Here is a 22,053-nt window from a genome sequence, read left to right on the forward strand (position 1 = left end):
ATTGTCCGAATCACTGTTTTTTTTGCCACTTCAGCCCCCCACAAAAAAAGAAAAAAAAAAAGTGATGGAAATGCCAGACATTCCCCCAAATCGTATTAATAAAAACGACATCTTTCCACGTACAAAAAGACGCCTTACATAGCTCTGTACACAGAAATATAGGAAAGTTATGGGGGTCACAATATGGCGTTACAAACAATATGGCGACGCTTTCAAACATTTAATTTTTTTTAAAGATACTAAAACATAACAAAATCTATAGAAATTTGGTATCACCGTGATCGTAAAGACCCGCAGAATAAAGGTAATGTGTTTTTTTCATCGTACATTGAACACCGTAAAAAAGAAACCTATAAGAATATGGCGGAACTGCTGTTTTTTTCCAATTCCACCACATTCTGATTTTTTTTCCAGCTTCCCAGCACATCACACATAAGGGTATGTTCACACGCCCTATTTACGGACGTAAATCTGCCGTTTTACGCCTCGAATTACGCCCCAAAAAAACGGCTCCAAACATCTGCCCATTGAATTCAATGGGTCTTACGGTGTTCTGTGCAGACGGGCTTTTTTTTCTACGCGCTGTCTGTCGAAAGACGGCGCGTAAAAAGACGCCCGCCTCAAAGAAGTGCATGTCACTTCTTGGGACGTAATTGGAGCCGTTTTTCATTGACTCCATTGAAAACAAGCTCCAATAATGTCCGTAAAAGATGCAGCGAAAAACGCGAGCACTTGCAAAAACGTCTGAAATTCAGGAGCTGTTTTCGCCTGAAAACAGCTGCGTAATTTCAGACGTAATTTTGTTAAGACGTGTGAACATACCCTTATGACTTTTTGAAGGAGGGGAGGAAAAAAACAAAAAAAAATTTGTCTGGTCCTGGAAGGGTTAAGGAGAAAGGTGAGCTGCCCAAAATTCATCATGCCACAAGCACCATTTTGGTAAATTTGGCACAATTTCCTCAGTTTTCGGACAAATACATGAAATTAGTTAAATCTCCCTCCATTATTCACCTAATAAAGTACAAGCTCTAAACTACATTAACTATAGGAATCCTTTCTGAAGGGAAATAAAGAGGTTAAGACAAACTGAGCACGTTTTCCTCTCAACATTTAATGATTAGAAGGCGTTTCCTCTCAAAAGGGTCATAAGAATTGTAAAACGACTTCACCAAATAAATAGGAACTGTCGATATATAAACAAGTATCATTTCCCAGAAGTATTTTCGTCGAGGTGTCTCGGCAGCGATATCAATTCACCTATAGTTTCCGCTCCACTATGGAAATAGCAGCGTTAAAAAGAACAGACGCTTCTTGCGAAGGGTTTTCCTGTCACTGAGGAAGTATGCCCTTATAAGGGTATGTACGTCATCAGTTTGGGTAATCCTGAGAACGTACCATTTGCAGGGTGAAAGGGAGAATCTAACATTTCTCATCGAGCTTTTACAACCCCAATATACATTTTCTATGCATCTTAATTGACTAATTACTATTTATTACAGCTTTTTGTAAAACGAAGAAGCTAATAGTCGGAGTATAACACGAATCTCGTAACGTTTCTTCTTTTGAGATCCCCCCCTACATGTTTTTAATTGCGTCGCTACTTTAGTATCGGAATCCCCATTGATAAAAATGAGACAGCGTAGATTTGTGAGTCAGTGTGAGCGTGACAGAGCAAGAATTAACTTCCAGACAATGTTTAAGGACTTTTCTAGGACTTCTCCTCATCAGGGTTTAGGGTGCAGCAGAGGCAGCCACAGCCCCAGTGACCCGGGAACTACGCAAGTGTTTGGGACCTACGCTATGGGTCACAGCATGAGATCGACACCTCCGGAGGATCAGCAACAAGTGAGTGTCATATTAATTATGAAATATACACGTTTTACCTTGTGAAGATTGCATAGACTGACACAGTGGGGTACAAGTATCAATGTATTACACCCCAGAAAATGCAGTACCCAGGCGGATTCTTCATTTCTATTTATGAATGAATTACTCCACTTGGTGGGTTACACCTTAGATGTGTCACACTCAAACAACAGTTTTATAGTATTCTTCATGTATCATGGGGGATTTGGAGGAATATGTCGCACAGATCAACAATTTGATCTATCATCATATTGTACATGCGATATATCGGAGGCGTAGCTAGGTTCTCCAGCACCCGGGGCAAAGATTCATATTGGTGCCCCCCCCCCCCCCCCCCAACCTATTACCCAACATTTTCTTCCCTCTCATCATGTTTGCTTTCTCTACCAATCAATGAGATGTATTTTTTTTTTGTTCAGTTTTTTTTTTATGTAACTCAAGCATAAAACCATTTGTACATTTTACAAGCTCTAGAAAATAAATAAAGAGATCATTGCCTGACTAAAACAGATTGTATAACTGAGGCTTGTGAGACTATATAATGACATAATGAACAGCCAACTCTTGTAGATGGTGCCACACAGTCCCCTGTAGATAGTGCCACACACACCCTGTAGTTAATGCCACACAGCCCCCTGTAGATAGTGGCAAACAGTCCCCTGTAGATAGTGCCACACACACCCTGTAGTTAGTGCCACGCAGCCCCCTGTAGATAGTGCCACACAGCCCCCTGTAGATAGTGCCACACACACCCTGTAGATAGGGCCACACAGCCCCCTGTAGATAGTGCCACACAGTCCCCTGTAGATAGTGCCACACACACCCTGTAGTTAGTGCCACGCAGCCCCCTGTAGATAGGGCCACACAGCCCCCTGTAGATAGTGCCACACAGCCCCCTGTAGATAGGGCCAAACAGCCCCCTGTAGATAGGGCCACACAGCCCCCTGTAGATAGGGCCACACAGCCCCCTGTAGATAGTGCCACACACAGCCCCCTGTTGATAGTGCCACAAACGTCCCCCTTGTAGATAGTGCCACACCCCCCCTTGTAGATACTGCCACACGCCCCCCCCCTAGGAGATAGTGCCACACCCACCCCCTTGTAGATAAAGCCACACGTCGCCATGTGGGTACTGCCAGCCCCAATGTAGATAGTGCCACACAGCCCCACTTGTAGATATTGCCACCCTCCCCTGAAGCAGGGAGCTGACTGTTCCTTGCGTCAGCATTAGGTTTAACGGTATCTGCGTCCTGAGGACATACCCCCGGCCGCCCGGGACGGTTGGGAGGTATGTTTCCTCTCCTGGAGGAAGAGCCCCTGACATCACTGTCCGTATATGGGTTGTGACGTCAGGGGTGATTTCGCTCCAGAAGTATTTAATTGTATCTGTGCCCGGCCCGGCGCCCCCTCAACCTTCTCACCCAGTTGCGCCCTGCCTGCCCCCCCCAGCTACGCCCCTGTATATATTTTACATGACACCCCTCCCCCACCTGTGGATATCCTTATAAAATATAAGTATAGCCTGATAATTAGAAAATTCCACTTGATGATTCATTACAGCTACAAAGTGATGTTAATGAGATGTGTCATGGTTCCAAATATCAGAACACCAATAGAGCACGTTGTATTGAGCCAGAAATGTACTGCCAACCTCCACTTCAGTCATTTCTGGATAACTGAACTAAAAATCACAGACAGACCAAAATTTTTACGGACACATTACAAAATCAAGAGCTAGTGATAAACCTCATGTACTCCAATCATCCCTCTATATCACCCCCATAATCACTTTATATAACCGCCATCATCCCTGTATATAACCGCAATCATCCTTGTATGCAGGGGTCGGATCCGTCCGTTTCGCCCCGGTTCCCCCAAACCGGTTGTTAAAATTAAAGCCGGTGTGAAGTGGGAAACCGGAACCGGTCCCGTGCACTCAATTGTATTCATGTCCTTAGGACGCGAATACAATTGAGTTCACTTGCGCTGCCCTGGCGAGGTACATGATGCCTCGCCATTTGGTGCTTTAGTGATGATGCAGTCTGACACGCCGCTGCGTCGTTCCGCTGGAGGAGGACTGGCGTCACTGGAGGATGGCGCGGCAATGGGACAGGTAAGATTATAATGTTTTTTTCCTTTTATTGTGGGTAGTGTTGGGGCCTTAATTATAGGGGACAATAACTACAGCGGAGGACTATATAGGGGACACTAACTACAGGGGAGGACGATATAGGGGACAATAACTACAGGAGAGCACTATATAGGGGACACTAACTACAGGGGAGGACTATATAGGAGACAATAACTACAGGGGAGGACTATGTAGGGGGCACTAACTACAGGGGAGGACTATATAGGTGGCACTAACTACAGGAGAGAACTCTATAGGGGACAATAACTACAGCGGAGGACTATATATGGGACACTAACTACAGGGGAGGACTATATAGGGGCACTAACTACAGGGGAGGACTATATAGGAGACAATAACTACAGGGGAGGACTATATAGGGGACACAAACTACAGGGGAGGACTATATAAATGGCACCAACTACAGGGGTGGACTATATAGCGGACAATAACTACAGGGGAGGACTATATGGGGGACAATAACTACAGGGGAGGACTATATAGGGGGCACAATCTACAGGGTAGGACTATATAGGTGGCACCAACTATAGGAGAGAACTATCTAGGGGACAATAACTACAGGAGAGCTCTATATAGGGGGCACTAACCACAGGGGAGGTCAGTATAGGGGGCACTAACAACAGGGGAGGACTATATAGGGGGCACTAACTGCAGGGAACGCTACTATCTACAGATGGAGCTCACTATCGATGGGGAGCACTATCTACAGGGGGCTCTATGAGAGACACGATAGGGGGTTTTACACTGGGCGATTATCGGGCAGACCAATGTTCTTAGAACGCTGGTTGCCGATAATTGCCCTGTGTAGACAGGGCAGCAATCAGCAGATGAACGAGCAAATGCTCGATCATCTGCTGGTCGTATCGTCTTAAAAAAGTGAAATATTATCGTTGTAAGCAGCACATCTCCTTGTGTAAACAGGGAGATGCGCTGACGACATGATGGTAATGTATAGGGAAGAGCGTTCGGAGTAACAACCGCTCGTCCCCATCCATAGCTCCTTGTGACAGGAGCAAACGAGCACCGATCAACTATGTATCGTTAATCGGCGCTCACTGCATCAGCCGAATATCGGCAGGTGTAAAAGGCCCTGTGTGTGGTGCATTACTTTACAGTATTTGACACAATTTTATTCATGGATACAGTATATAGTACTATTATATTCAGGAGTGCAGTGTATAGTACTATTATATTCAGGTGCACAGTGTATAGTACTATTATATTCAGGAGTACAGTGTATAGTACTATTATATTCAGGAGTGCAGTGTATAGTACTATTATATTCAGGTGCACAGTGTATAGTACTATTATATTCAGGAATACAGTGTATAGTACTATTATATTCAGGAATACAGTGAATAGTACTATTATATTCTGGAGCACAGTGTATAGTACTATTATATTCAGGAGCACAGTGTATAGTACTATTATATTCAGGAGCGTAGTGTATAGTACTATTATATTCAGGTGCACAGTGTATAGTACTATTATATTCAGGAGCGTAGTGTATAGTACTATTATATTCAGGAGCGTAGTGTATAGCACTATTATATTCAGGAGCACAGTGTATAGTACTATTATATTCAGAAGCACAGTGTATAATACTATTATATTCAGGGGCGCAGTGTATAGTACTATTATATTCTGGAGCACAGTGTATAGTACTATTATATTCAGCACGGTGTATAGTACTATTATATTCAGGAGTACAGTGTATAGTACTATTATATTCTGGAGCACAGTGTAGTGTATAGTACTATTATATTCAGGAACACAGTGAATAGTACTATTATATACTGGAGCACAGTGTAAGATACTATTATATTCAGGAGCACAGTGTAAAGTACTATTATATTTTGGAGCACAGCGTATATTACTATTATATTCAGGGGCACAGTGTATAGTACTATTATATTCAGCACAGTGTGTAGCACTATTATATTCGGGGGCAGAGTGTATGATACTATTATATTCAGGGGTACAGTGTATAATAATATTATATTCAGGGGCACAGTGTATGATAATATTATATTTAGGAGCACGTTGTATAGTACTATTATATTCAGGGCACAGTGTCTAATACTATTATATCCAGGAGTACAGTGTATAGTACTATGATATTCAGCACAGTGTGTAGCACTATTATGTTCGGGGGCAGAGTGTATGATACTATTATTTTTAGGAGCACAGTGTATGATACTATTATTTTTAGGAGCACAGTGTATGATACTATTATTTTTAGGAGCACGGTGTATGATACTATTATATTTAGGAGCATAGAGTGCGGCACCATGAGAATTTTATCTTCGTTTATAGGTGTGGAAATGTTGGAAAAGTGAGAAGATGACATCTGAGCGGCAAACTGCAGAAATGGGTCGTGGCCGGGAGAAGTCATCATAGAGGACCAAAGAAAAGAGAAAAAGAACGACTTCAATCTGAGAAGTCATCACCGGTGAGTCACTAAATGTAAATGTTTATTCTCCCTGTGACTGATCAGTACTATCGTTCTTTTTTTGTGAAACAACAACTCCCAGCATATCCTTACCATCATTCTGGCTATACTGGGAGCTGTAGTTTTATGCTGTACAAACTTATATTACAGGGGTTAAACTAAATTTGCAAATGATTTCTGCTTGTGCTGTATTTATGTACTGAGCTTGGTTCTTGAGTTGTATACATCATAACAACCAAGCTCAATACATATAAACACCACCAAAGAGAAGCTCATAACATATATGCAACTCCAGAACCAAGATCAGTACATACATACAACACCAGAACCAAGCTCAGTACATATATACGGCTCCAGAACCAAGCTCATTACATAAATACAGCATCAGATCCAAGCTTAGTATTTATATACAGCACCAGAACAAAACTCAGTACATATATACAGCACCAGAACAAAGCTCAGTACATATATACAACACCAGAACAAAGCTCAGTACATATATACGGCTCCAGAACCAAGCTCATTACATAAATACAGCGCCAGATCCAAGCTTAGTATTTATATACAGCACCAGAACCAAACTCAGTACATATATACAGCACCAGAACAAAGCTCAGTACATATATACAGCACTAGAACCAAGCTCAGTACATTTACACATCACAACCAAGCTCAGTATATATATACACCAGAACCAAGCTTAGTAAATATATACTCAACATAACCAAGCTCAGTACATAAATGCAGCACCAGAACCAAGCTCAGCACATATATACTCACAAGAACCGAGCTCAGTACATATATATATTGTACCTAGATGGAGGACACCAAACAGCTCCCTAGAAATTCCATTGTAAATGGCCCTTCAACAGTGATGTATGGGCTCTATAGGGAACCGGGCCACAGGCCCATAATGAGCATGGTGGTGACGGTGAACCCGCTAAATATGAAACAAAACCTATAACTTGGAGTCTGACACACGAGAAATGAATTAATACAGTGAAAGTTTATTGAATCAATTAAAATAAACACATATGTAAAAGCATAGAGATGATTACCACAAGGACAATGGACAACCAGAACATATAGTACAAATGGCGGCACTATGTAGATAGGCTAAGCACAACTGTGGCGAATAACATTGATGGTTGAAAAGTAATGTGCAAGCAGCCAACTGTATGTCAATACAAAGTGCTGGGTAATGAATGCAGCAATGATGAATACACTATATGATTTCTCTGTATAATACATCTGGGACAACAGCCCATGAATGGTAGAAGAGAGTAACTGAAAATATATGCACATCATAATGCAAGTACCTATTGCAATATATCGAAATGTATCAATATCTCTTACCCATCTCCAGGTTGAGTGTCTGGCGTCCACCCCGACGCGCGTTTCGGCCCGGAAGCCTTCGTCTGGGGGTGGTGTCATAGCGTGATCTCAGGCCATTTAAATAACCCCCCCACCAATCCCCAAAGGAGAAGGACATGCACTTGCCACCTCGGGTTTATACTCATTTCATCCATCCACTTATGCCTGTTTTTACTTGTTTCACACATTCAAAACACCATTATGTATACTTTAATGATTCTTTCATCCTTCTTCTTTCTCTTTTTCTTTTCCCTTTTGTACAATACTGTGTAGGGAAAGGTTAGGGACAGTCATTCTACCCATCTGTGGGTTTTCGGTTTTCACTTCTCGCTGTTCGGTCGTGGCGCGCCCTGGCGGTGGCCATGCGCGCTATCGGCATTCTCTGGCAGACATTCTCTTCTGCTGTGCGCCTGCGCAGTGTCGCGGCCCGGCCCTCAGCCTCCTGGCTCGGACTCGAATGCGGGACACGTGTTCCTTACGTCTTCTGCTTCCGGGTCTGTGACCCGGATGTCGATGTGCCGGCCCGCGAGTCCGCGTGCACAGCTGTCTCTGGCAAGTGCATGTCCTTCTCCTTTGGGGATTGGCGGGGGGTTATTTAAATGGCCGGAGATCACGCTATGACACCACCCCCAGACGAAGGCTTCCGGGCCGAAACGCGCGTCGGGGTGGACGCTCAGTACATATATATGTATATAAAAAATTATAATTGACGGACGGGGATTTTTTCTGCCGGACACTACTGACAGCAGAAAAAAACACCCATATTTTGCAGACTGTTCGTGAATTAACGGACATTTTCAACCCTGGCTGCACTGTAGACCTTGGTTCTGTAGTAGGATGCTGACTGTGAGTAGAAATGCACCTATATTTCCTAGTACTAAGGCTAACATGTGCACACCTTAAAGGGATTGTCTGCTGTGGAAGTCCCCTTTTATTAGAAAGGTCCCCCAACAAAAAACGTATCACTGGATGTCCCGCTTCGGAGACCTCCAGTGATCAGCTGAAATCCATGGGGGAACCTGGCAAAAAGTGTTCTATTTCCTTGCAGCGCAGGAGAAATGCAGCATTACACTATTATAATTAAAATTAAATGAAAAAGGGGGGGGGGCATGATGGCAGACTGGGCTGCCATTAGAAATTTCAGGGCCCCATACAGTTAAATAGTCATGATCTTCTGTACATACCTTTAAAGCACCTTTCCAGACTGGTCCCGGGGGAAGGGGGGGGGGAGCATCACTACCTGTGTAAACGTAATTGTATTTCACCACCCAGTGGCTCAGATTGAAAGGATCATAACATTCATAACATCCCCCCCCCCCCTAAAATTTTGTGTAGTTTAATTTCATAGTAAATCTTTACAAAACTCCAAATTGAAAAAAATTATCTTTACAGAGCCAAAAACTCTGGCTGCCTGAAGCCACCATGTATGGAGTTATACAGCTCAAATTTAAAGAGGCTCTGTCACCAGATTTTGCAACCCCTATCTGCTATTGCAGCAGATAGGCGCTGCAATGTAGATTACAGTAACGTTTTTATTTTTAAAAAACGAGCATTTTTGGCCAAGTTATGACCATTTTTGTAATTATGCAAATGAGGCTTGCAAAAGTCCAAGTGGGTGTGTTTAAAAGTAAAAGTCCAAGTGGGCGTGTATTATGTGCGTACATCGGGGCGTTTTTAATACTTTCACTAGCTGGGCGCTCTGAAGAGAAGTAACATCCTCTTCTCTTCAGAACGCCCAGCTTCTGACAGTGCAGATCTGTGACGTCACTCACAGGTCCTGCATCGTGACGGCCACATCGGCACCAGAGGCTACAGTTGATTCTGCAGCAGCATCAGCGTTTGCAGGTAAGATCGACTTAAAGATCGACTTACCTGCAAACGCTGATGCTGCTGCAGAATCAACTGTAGCCTCTGGTGCCGATGTGGCCGTCACGATGCAGGACCTGTGAGTGACGTCACAGATCTGCACTGTCAGAAGCTGGGCGTTCTGAAGAGAAGAGGATGTTACTTCTCTTCAGAGCGCCCAGCTAGTAAAAGTATTAAAAACGCCCCGATGTACGCACAAAATACACGCCAACTTGGACTTTTACTTTTAAACACACCCACTTGAACTTTTGCAAGCCTCATTTGCATAACTACAAAAATGGTCATAACTTGGCCAAAAATGCTCGTTTTTTAAAAATAAAAACGTTACTGTAATCTACATTGCAGCGCCGATCTGCTGCAATAGCAGATAGGGGTTGCAAAATCTGGTGACAGCCTCTTTAACTCAAGGGGTTGTACCAGAATTAACATTTATCACCTATTTACAGGATAGGTGATTATCTTCTGATCACTGAGTGCCCCACCACTGGGAACCCCACCAAATGTGAGAGGAAATTGAATCGACTGGTGGCTGAGCATGCACGCTGCTGTTTCATTCAAAGTCTATTTGAATGACTGAAACAGCTGAGTGAAGCGCTCGCCTGTTTCCGTCAGTCCCACAGACATTGAATGAAGCGGTGGGCTCATGCTCAACTATCGCTACTTTAAAACGCCTCCTCACTGGGGGATGCGGTCAGGAGGAACAGGGGTTCATAACTCCTGTTTTGCGATCAGTGGTGTCCCATCGGTAGGATCCTTAGCGATCAGATCACTTATCCTGTGGATAGGTCATAATTGTCAATTCTGGTACAACCCCTTTTAGCAGTGAAGCAGACAGAATTTGTTTTTATTTGCTCTTGCTGTGGGGCCACTTCTCCCGATGGTGACTTCCTATTTGGTTGGGCCCCTGATGGCAAAAATGTCGGGAGATAAGTGGCTGCTAAATGTGTCTCCGTTTTGTTTGTGAAAGACACATGCATGCTCAGCAAGGACAAGTGTGCATGTTTTTGGGGACGTCAGGGAAGACATCTATCTTAAAGAGGCTCTGTCACCAGATTTTGCAACCCCTATCTGCTATTGCAGCAGATAGGCGCTGCAATGTAGATTACAGTAACGTTTTTATTTTAAAAAAACTAGCATTTTTGGCCAAGTTATGACCATTTTTGTAGTTATGCAAATGAGGCTTGCAAAAGTCCAAGTGGGTGTGTTTAAAAGTAAAAGTCCAAGTGGGTGTGTATTATGTGCGTACATCGGGGCGTTTTTAATACTTTCACTAGCTGGGCGCTCTGATGAGAAGTAACATCCTCTTCTCTTCAGAACGCCCAGCTTGTGACAGTGCAGATCTGTGACGTCACTCACAGGTCCTGCATCGTGACGGCCACATCGGCACCAGAGGCTACAGTTGATTCTGCAGCAGCAACAGCGTTTGCAGGTAAGTCGATCTTACCTGCAAACGCTGATGCTGCTGCAGAATCAACTGTAGCCTCTGCTGCCGATGTGGCCGTCACGATGCAGGACCTGTGAGTGACGTCACAGATCTGCACTGCCAGAAGCTGGGCGTTCTGAAGAGAAGAGGATGTTACTTCTCTTCACAGCGCCCAGCTAGTAAAAGTATTAAAAACGCCCCGATGTACACACCTAATACACGCCCACTTGGACTTTTACTTTTAAACACACCCACTTGGACTTTTGCAAGCCTCATTTGCATAATTACAAAAATGGTCATAACTTGGCCAAAAATGCTCGTTTTTTAAAAATAAAAACGTTACTGTAATCTACATTGCAGCGCCTATCTGCTGCAATAGCAGATAGGGGTTGCAAAATCTGGTGACAGAGCCTCTTTAAGTGCATGTCCAGACTACATCTATCCTAATTTCTGAGATGTAATGACCAATAAAGATCTGTATTATGTGAATTTCTCTTATAACATGTCTGTTTTTCATATAACGATAATGATCATGACCTAATTTTTCACATAATGTCTACAAAAATAGCCTTTACCTATCATTGTTTCCTTTTTATATGAATTTTTTTAAATTTCTCAAAAATTCAGTTCATTAGCATCTGTGATTTTCCTGTCAATGGATTGTTCTAAGGGTCTTCCTTGGAGCCTTAGGTGCTCTATGAATCATTGCTGACGTCATTATTGATGTCAATAATGTTTTGTACAGAATGTCCTACATGTGTTCAGTTTATATAGTATGCAACAGTTATTGCACAGATAGAGCATTCTTGATTAGGTAAGACCAACAAAGCTAGGTAGGGCACAGGGGCACGCCAACCATTCTCCTTCCATGACCAGAGTTAGATTTTGCTTGCTTGAGCCTGAAGGCCTCCTATGTTCCACCCCATCCAGATCCACAACTTCATTGTATATGTTTCTCAGGGTTTCTTGGAGAGTAGAAAGTAATGTGACAACGGTCTACCATACAATTCTAATGAATGAAAAAAGGTGTGACATAAATCCTACACAGGAAAATTATCACCATTGTCTCCCCATGTCCACTGATAAATTATTTTCTTCACACAATTCAAATATCTAGATCTCAGACTCATTGCTTTCAAATATCTAGATCTCAGACTCATTGCTTTCAAATAATAAACTTATCACAGCATGTCCCGCTACGGGGACCCCTAGTGATCATCTTTAATCTGTAGGGACTTCTGTTAGGGATAGTTAATGGAGATTTTGGTTAGCGATAGTTATCAATTAGAATTAGAATAGAATAAATTGGCACAATAGGCTTTGGTTTATCACAAGATATCTTCATACCCCATAATTGTGTGCCTGAAGCAGCACAGCTACAGCAAATATTATTACATACAGTTGTTGTGGTAGTTTTTCCTGCTTTGATTGGTTCTTATGTTTTATTTCCCAATAAAATCAACAGAAAGGAAAGCCATAAAGCAAATTGTGGACAATTTTATTTTATTTTTTTAAAAATAACCCTAATTTTGTGTTCGCAGACAGCGTATTTGTTGCAGATGTTCGGTTCCAGATTTCATACCGACAATCGCCAACAATTTACAGTACGTTGCAAGTAAATAGGGTTTTTACAAAATCCACAGTGGAGTATAGGCTTGCTATGTTGCTGCATGTCCTATCTGCTGCAGAATTTTGAAGTAGATTTTACGCCTTTCTATACAAAAAGTCAAATCTGTTTAGGGATACATACGAATGACATCTCAATTTCCCAGTGTAGTTGCAGTGGCTAATCATCTAGTTATGAACTTTCACTTTAAGATCTATTAACAAATAGAAAGAAATAAAAGACTAAGACATCTCTAAGCCAAGAGATAGGAATTGGTGACATCATCCTAGAGGAAACCCAGGCCCATTCAATTGCTTTTTATAGCAGCTTAGATTTCCTCTTATAAGGACATGTGACTAGTGATCACACTGTCTATAATAGATCTCTTAGTTCTAGACACTGAAGTTATTATATATTACCTATAATATAACTGGTATGTGCAGAAGAAGAATCTAATATGTGATACGTTCAGTGTAACACTACTGCATTGGTATTCAGTTAGCAGAATGTATTTTTCATAAGAATGAAGGTTGTGTGTGTGATCAGTCTAAAGTTGAAAATAAATTTCCCACTTGTTCAAATCAAGAAGTAGGCCATAGAGATTATGAGTAATTATGATGACCAGAAGAATATAGTATCACACAAGAGTTTTAATATGTTGAATGTAATTCAATTTATAATCCTGCATGGTTATCCTGAAGAAGGCAAAAGCAAAACCCTCATGAGGTAGTTGACATTTCCTAATTTTAGCCACAGCATTCTCCCTTTCTGTACAAATCTTTGAAGTGGTATAGTATTAAATGCTTCTGAAAAATCTAGATATATAATATCCATAATCTTATCAAAATCCACTTTAGAACACATTGGAACGCATGGCCACTCTGAGGCTTAAAGGGGTTATCCGGGGACCAAAATTTGCATTGCAATAATATATTTATGTGAAATGAAGTAACTTACTAATGTACTTTAATTTAAAATTCTGTACTAAATGGTGCAGTTCAAACCTTGTGAATTGTTCCCGGAAGTCCTGGAGCTTTTCTAATAATGATAAAGCTCCGACACGGCCCCACGCGACTGAGGGCTTGCTTTATGTGTTGTTCGTGAACATGACCACGAGGGGCTGTCTCATTGCCTATTGCTTGAGTACTGAGCAGAGCATCAGCTAGCGCTTTGCTCGGGACTCCAGCACTGCTACCGACGTCCATATTCGGTCAATTCAGGGGTTTCCTATTGCCGGGGTTCCCGAGCAGAGCATCAGCTGATGACAAGGTTTGAACTGCACTATTTAGTACAGAATTTTAAATTAAAGTACAATAGTAAGTTACTTAGGTTCACATAAATATATTATTGAAAAGCAATTTTTGTTCCCCGGATAACCCCCTTAACACTGTCCAGAATTAAGGATGTGTGATACAGTACCTTATGCTCTGTGTGTTTAGTTAGTGTAACTAACGAGAAATTATACCACAGTGACCATAAAATATAATATACGTCCCTACCTATTCCTATTATACTTGTTCCCACTGTTAGCAGAACATTATGTGCAAGCAGCCAATCAGTTGGCACTTGTTGGTAACTTCCTGTTCCTGTGCCAAATGGCACTGGAGGGGTCTACCACTGATACAAGTATGTTGCCCTTAAAAGTGGGATTGTGCCAGCAATCTGTAACTGTACTGCTGAATTATGGATCATTGGGAGGCATATGATCTTGGCTCAGGTAGAGAAATAGGAACAAAAAAAAGGAATGATCCAGCCCTTTGTGAAGAAATCTCAGGACTTTATTGTATAAACATAAAAAATCCACCCAGCACATAAAGACAAAGGACAGTACACTTACGCGTTTCAAACGCCAACTGCGTTCTTAGTCATAGCCTTTGGTCCAGTCTAAGTCATATTCAAAGTATAATGTTTTTTTACTTAGAGCCCTTGCCCTGACTATATACTGTATATATTGATGACAGAATGAATATAAATACAGAATATTACAAAGGTGGAGAAGAAGTGTAGAGCCAAGTGTAGAGCCAAACATAAGACTTCCATTTACACCTAACTTAGGCCTGGTTTACACGAGTGTGTGCGTTTTGCGCACGCAGAAAACGTGGCGTTTTGCATGAGCAAAAGGCACTTAACAGCTCCGTGTGTCATCAGCGTATGATGCGCGGATGCGAGATTTTCACGCAGCCGTCATCATTATGGCACTCCGTTTGGATGTTTGTAAACAGAAAAGCACGTGGTGCTTTTCTGTTTACATTCAGAGTTTGACAGCTGTTGCGCGAATCACGCTGTTCGCACGGAAGTGCTTCCGTGTGACCGTGATTTTCACGCACCCATTGACTTCAATGGGTGTGTGATGCGCGAACAGCGCACAAATATAGGACATGTCGTGAGTTTTTTTCAGCGGACTCACGCATGCCCCCATAGACTGTCTGCATGCCCCCATAGACTTACATAGGTCGGTACGACACGCGTGAGAAGCACGCGCATCGCACGGACGTATATCACGCTCGTGTAAACGAGGCCTTAGTCTGTGAAAATATTCTTTATATGATATGTACATTCTTAACATGGAAATCCTGCATGTTATGTGTATTCATTTTGTCATTGTCTTTCCTAGAAATATCCCATCCATACATCTTCTGGACCTTTTATTCCAACAATAAATGCAATAACTTCAAACCAAGACCTTAACTGGATGGTACAACAAAGTGTCAGACCGCTGTCCTTACCAAGCTACCATAATCCGCATCATGGTGTCATCAGAAGCATGGGGGGAGCGTTAAACATGGGACGAAGAAGACAAGGTGACCATGTACGTAGTGAAATCATTTATATAGAACTTTAGTAAATTAATTCTATATTTTATTTTTATTATCATATTTACGGCACTTTTGTAACGCAAGATATAGTTGCGCTAAAATTTGCCATTTCTATCACCTCTTGTCACTTTTAAAAAGTTACAAGAGGTTAGCTGGAAGGTGGTGGGGCCACGAACACAGTGGCAGATTTATTACTAAGTATTCCAGAAATTTTTAATTCAGACAAATGGACAGTGTGAGATGCACAAAATTTATTAAGATGCGTGCGCTTCTTAGGCGAACATAGACTTTATGCATATTGCTCATGGGTATTTCAAGGGTTAAAAATTGTAGTTTATCTGAAGTCAAACTTTTTACACATGTCACGGAAACGTGACGGGCGACTCATAGACCTATGCCGTGAGTCAGAAGGAAAAGGAGCTGGGAAATGGGTGCCAAACCACAACTTGAAGCGGGATAAGCATTAATGGCTGACTCACTTGGTCACAAACACTGCCAATCCTTTTATTCATAAAGAAAGTAGACATCATTCATTCCAGGGTTCACTAATGCACCATGACCTGTGTACACAGTAAGCACACAGGATGCTCAGGAAATGTGCCATCTTCCAACCGAAATGCCATTCTGAACTTTAGGATAACTGCAGTATAGCTGCTTGCCATATAGGATTATGGGATAGTAAATTTAGTGTTCTTATCATTAGTAGCATTAGTTTTATTTCTTACTTGTATTTCTTCTGCACAGATCTCACCAGAAGAAGAGGAAAGACGAAGAGTGCGTAGAGAGAGAAATAAGATTGCTGCTGCCAAATGCAGAAACCGACGCAAGGAGCTGACAGATTACCTACAGGCAGTAAGTACACAGAGAGGAGGTGGCTAAGGTGTTAACGCCGAAGGACGGATATATCCGTCCTCTGCAGCTGCTAGTTCGTGCAGGAGGACGGATATATCCGTCCTGTGATCGCGCGGGTACGGCCAGTGCACCCACGCGATAAGCGGCACGAGCACGGCTGTTATACACAGCCTGGCTCCTGACGCAACTGCCGGAAGCGAAGCGCGCTCCGATTCCGGCAGTTTAACCAATTAAATTCCGCTGTCAATAGCGACAGCGACATCTAATGAGTTTGACAGAGGGAGCTCCCTCTGTCACCCCATCGGCGCCCCCGCAAAGAAATCGTGGGGCGCCGTCGGGTTTCCATGACAGCAGCCTAACAAAGGCCTCCAGGTCTGCCTTCAGAAAATGCCTGTTAGGCCATGCCGGAGGCATGACCTAATAGATTGCCTGTCAGTTTTCCACTGACAGGCAATAATGCTTTGGTATACTAAGTATACCAAAGCATTATATATGCGATCAGCAGATCGCAAAGTGTAGTCCCCTGGTGGGACTAAAAAAAAAAATGTAAAGCAGTTAAATAAAGTTTGTGAAAAAAAAAATTTTTACAGTCAAAATCAAAGAAAAATAATTTTTTTGCCCAAAAAGTGGTTTTATTTAGTAAAAGTGTCAAAACAAATAACACATACACATATGTGGTATCGCCGCGATCGTAACAACTTGAACAATAAAATCAACAGATTAATTAAACCGCCGGATGAACGGCGTCCAAAAACAAAAAAACGCAAAAAACCACGGCAAAATTCTCTCTTTTCTGCCATTCCCCCCATAAAAAAATTAAATAAAAGTTAATCTATAAGTCCTATGTACCCCAAAATAGTACTAATGAAAACTATACCTTGGCCCGCAAAAATCAAGCCCACATACGGCCCACATTGACAAAAAAATAAAAAACTTACAGCTCTTGGAAAGTAATTTTTTTCTAAAAGGCTTTTTATTGTGCAAACGTAGGAAAACATAAAAAAACTTTACATATTTGATATCCCCGTAATCGTGCCGACCCATAGAATAAAGTTAACATGTTATTTACGCTGCATAGTAAACGGCATAAATTTATAACGTGAAAATCAATACTGAAATAGCTGCTTATTTTCAATTCTCCTAAATTAAAGTTAATAAAAGTTAATCGATATATTATAAGCATCTAAAAATGGTACAAATACAAAATACAACTCGTCCCGCAAAAAACAAGCCCTTATACGGCTATTACGACGGAATTAAAAAAAAGTTACGACTCTTGGAATTCGACCGTGAAAAAACAAAAAATAATCCTTGGTTATTAACGCGCAAAATGGCCTGGTCATTAAGGGGTTAATATTATTAATAATAAGAAAGGTGGCGCATCAAAGTTTGTGCTACACTGGTGTGGCATTTGATTTGTTTTGTTTATGTGTCAAATAAGTAGACTATATATAAATGGCTGTGCCAGGTATGTGTGAATGGAATGTCCATGCACTCCTGTCATATCTGCTTGGACATTTAATGTTACTGCACTCTATTACACAGTTTGGTGTCCTATACCTTTGGTAGGTGTATGCAGTGGAATCGGGAACAACGTGCTGCTATGGGGGCCCATGGTGAGAGGCCCAGTACTAAGCTCCTTCCCTTGCTTCTCATCACACTGTTATAGTGTTTGCCTGCAGCCGCCACTCACTGCATACATATTTTTACTGCCCCCATTTACTTTAATACTAGCTGTATGAATCCATATGCAATTAGCACCCCCTAGTGGCGGCTGCATGTAGTCAGAATTTTATTATGTTAGGCATGTAGTCAGAATTTTATTTATTTTATTATGTAAAATATGTAATTTTATTATATAAGTCTATGAAAGGAAGCAGGAGGTTTTGAGCTTTATGGAGCAGATTTACTACGACCGGCGCAGATTTATTTACTCCAGCGGAGCTATCTGCTCTGCTGGATTAAGATGCAGCAGATTTATTAGAAGGCGCCTGCCCCTTAATAAATCTGTCAGATCTTTTTCCCTGGCCATGACTGTGGCGGCGCGCCATAATTGTGGCGCAAGACCGCAGTGGTGCACCTCTACCTCCAATTGGACATACAATAAAAAAATATATAATCATCTCACCGCTTCTCTTCTCCCCTCCAGGTCCCTTCTGCAAGCTGCAGCTCATACAAGGTCTTGATGCCGAGCAGCGTCAGGGTCTTATATGCAATGCAGAACTCATCGTCATTAGTGCTGCGTCACATACAACGCCCTGACACTACTTAGCGTCAGTACGTTGTATGAGCCGCATCATGCTGAGGGGACCCGGAGTGGAGAAGAAGAGCAGTAAGGTGAGCATCATTTTATATTTAATTATTTATTTATTTGTCCTAAGGGAAGGGGGTTGTCCTACTTAGGGTGGCAAGGTGCGGGGCCCGGCACAGGCCTCTACCTTGCTAAGCCACACAGAGTGAAGTCCACAGAGTGAAATATTCACTATAACTCACGCCAGCTTTCTGGTGTAAATTATAATACATTTGTGGAACTCCTGTGGCCCTTTCCACATTTTCTATGCCAAAAAGCTAGCGTAGAAAGGTTGATGAGCCCCCCCCCCCCTTAGGGTATGTTCACACGCAGTGACCAAAAACGTCTGAAAATACGGAGCTGTTTTCAGGCGAAAACAGCTCCTGATTTTGAGTCATTTTTGTAGCAACTCACGTTTTTCGCGGCGTTTTTGGAGCTGTTTTTCAATGGAGTCAATGAAAAACGCCTCCAAAAACATCCCAAGAAGTGTCCTGCACTTCTTTTGATGAGCCGTCATTTTACGCGCCGTATTTTGACAGCGACGCGTGAAATAAAGGCTCGTGGGAACAGAACATCGTAATTCCCATTGAAAGCAATGGGTAGATGTTTGTAGGCGTAATGGAGCCGTTTTTCAGGCATAATTCGAGGCGTAAAATGCCCTAATTACATCTGAAAAGAGTGCGTGTAAACATACCCATAGTGTGAAAACCACAGATATGACCACTATAAAGAAATATTGTAGCACTATTTTGGACATTAACTCTAATTAAAAAAAAATAAAAAAATAGTACTCATTACCAGTTTTGTTTTTATAATCTCTTAGTAATTAGTAATCTCAGTCTTGAGCGTGACTGAGATTAGAGTGGATATAAAACCAAATAGGTGAAAAATTATGTAAGGATTTCAAATACAAGGTGTGACAATTAATTGTTAAAAATTAGTTACGATTAAAATGAATTTGAAATTTGAAAGACCATTTAAGCATTCAAACTCTGTCATTTTTTTCCTATGTTTTTAGGAGACAGACAAACTTGAAGAAGAGAAATCCTCTTTACAAAAAGAGATTACTGAACTGCAGAAGCAAAAAGACAAGCTGGAACTTATCCTTGATGCACACCAGCCTATCTGCAAGGTGCCCCGAAATCGCCAACCTGCCCAGCAGGCAGACTCTTATAAGATCCTCAAGGAAGGGTCGCATGAAGAATCTGCAAGAGGGCCCAAAGTAAACCTCCCCAGAATTGAGCTTAGCAGCACGATTCTTGAACCTGAAGCACTTCATACTCCTACATTGATGAAAACTCCATCCATCACACCCTTCACACCAACGTTAGTCTTCACTTATCCTGGAACCCAGGAGTCCTGTTCCACCGCCCACCGCAGGCTCAGTAGCGGCAGCAGTAGTGGTGGTGATCAGAGTCCCAGCTCCATCAATTCATCTACAATATTGACTCTTTAGTAAAATGTTTGATAGGAAGTTATGTACAGGCGTGTTACATTAGATCTAAATAGTTTTACAATTGACTTTTGCCAGTATGATGTTGGTCTTGTGTAGAATCTAACTCACATACTCAAAGTAACGCATGATATCATATCCTCTTAAAGGGGATTCCTATGTTTCCTTTACAGGATTTCTCAGATGCAAGACCTTCTTTTATATGGTCATAAGTGTATTCCGAAATAGGGCTTTATTAGACCACAGGGTCACAGATAAGGGCAGAGCCGACATTTAACTGCATGATCACTGTAATAACTTTATTAGAAAATGAGCGGCAGTGCCGAAATGAGTTTATGTTGTTGTGGGTCATGTGTAAAAGAAACCTCAGAGCTGGTCTACTCTGTGTTAAAGTATATTTTTCTATGGTTAATGCTTTGGGTAGCATATGTACATTTTGATAATGGTACATTTATAAAGCACCCTCAATAATAGTGTTGTTTTCATGTTTATGACTTATTGTGCACTTTTAACTCTTAAAATCGACATTTAATACTGTATGAAATAGATAATATATTTATATATGTATATATTGACACAAGTCAAGCAGAGACTTGTCCTAAAGAATGCCCCCAGAAACAAATTAAACATCTTTACAGGCACCATCAAGGTGTTTTTATTTTTTACTCTGACCCACCTTTTGTTAAATCTGGGGAGTAATCAGAATACGTAGCTATTAAGTATTGCATACCTATCCCTGGGCTCTAGTGTGTTGTATTAAGGCGACTGCCCAGTGAAGTTTAATTATTGGGTTATGGCGATGGTAACCTCTGTGGCTTGGAAGTTTTCTGGTTCTCCATTCAGACTGCTAAAGGAAGAAAGGTGAAGATGGACCCTGCAAGGAGAGAAAAGTCTTCCTTTATGCTTTATAGACATGCTTCAAGGAACAATTTTATCCCTACACTTCTGCTATAGTCAGACTTCACCTAAGCCACACACAAATTACAACTGTGCTCTATTACAAGACTCATTACATTGATAAACTTAAAGGAACGCTAAACCTAGAAAAATAATTCCCCCTGTCAGTTTTCAGGATTTTATGCATGAAACTGAAACATAAAGTCTCGTCTAAATCTTGCGGAGAACACAGGTTAATTTCCTCCCAAATCAATCCATTTTAGGTTTGCATATGCATGAGGGAGGTAGAGTCTTGACAAGGAATGGGGATTAACATTCCTGGTCTACTATTGCAAATAGAGCAGTGGAGGAAGGCTCCTGCTGCAGACAGTTGCTTTACAGACAGAGAAAGTTCTAAACTAATGTCTGTGAGAAGGGAATAACTGATCTCCTGGAACACATATAGAAAAATACTTTATATTATTCTCCCCGTTTTGATTGCAATATGAGATATGAAAGGATCAGAAAAGTTTGTATATTTGTTTGCTTTCTTGATTGTTAGTTTGATTAATCTTTTGATTACTTTCCACATTTAGTATTATGATCAACATGATCAGAATAAATCTTCAGCTTCCAGCCTCTGAATATAGTTACATAGTTAGTACGGTTGAAAAAGACACGTGTCCATGAAGTTCAACCAAGTAATGAAAAAGGGAAGGGAAAAATTTCTACACATAGGCGCTTATATTTTTTTGTTCTAGGAAATTATCTAAGCCCTTTTTAAAGCCATCTAGTGTCCCAGCTGTGACCAGCTCCTGCGGTAGACTATTCCATAGATTCACAGTTCTCACAGCAAAGAAGGTTTGTCGCCTCTGCAGATTAAACCTTTTTTTCTCCAGACGGAGGGAGTGCCCCCTTGTTTTTTTAGGGGGTTTTACATGGAACAGGATTTCACCATATTTTTTGTATGTGTCAAATGCCTTTGCAAAGTCCAAAAACAGTATATCCACAGCGACCCCTCTGTCTA

General features: G+C 41.5%; 1 protein-coding gene across 1 annotated transcript; it reads left to right on the forward strand.

Moving 5' to 3' along the window:
* The first annotated feature begins 1,629 nt into the window (after positions 1-1,629).
* On the forward strand, positions 1,630-20,713 carry FOSL1 (FOS like 1, AP-1 transcription factor subunit). Its single transcript, XM_075836875.1, has 4 exons — positions 1,630-1,845; positions 15,354-15,548; positions 16,300-16,407; positions 19,716-20,713. Exons 1-4 carry the CDS (start codon positions 1,630-1,632, stop codon positions 20,151-20,153), a joined length of 957 nt encoding a protein of 318 aa, XP_075692990.1. The 3' UTR covers positions 20,154-20,713.
* Positions 20,714-22,053: the final 1,340 nt, after the last annotated feature.

The sequence above is a fragment of the Rhinoderma darwinii genome, chromosome 9, assembly GCF_050947455.1.
Source record: "Rhinoderma darwinii isolate aRhiDar2 chromosome 9, aRhiDar2.hap1, whole genome shotgun sequence".
NCBI lineage: Eukaryota > Metazoa > Chordata > Amphibia > Anura > Rhinodermatidae > Rhinoderma > Rhinoderma darwinii.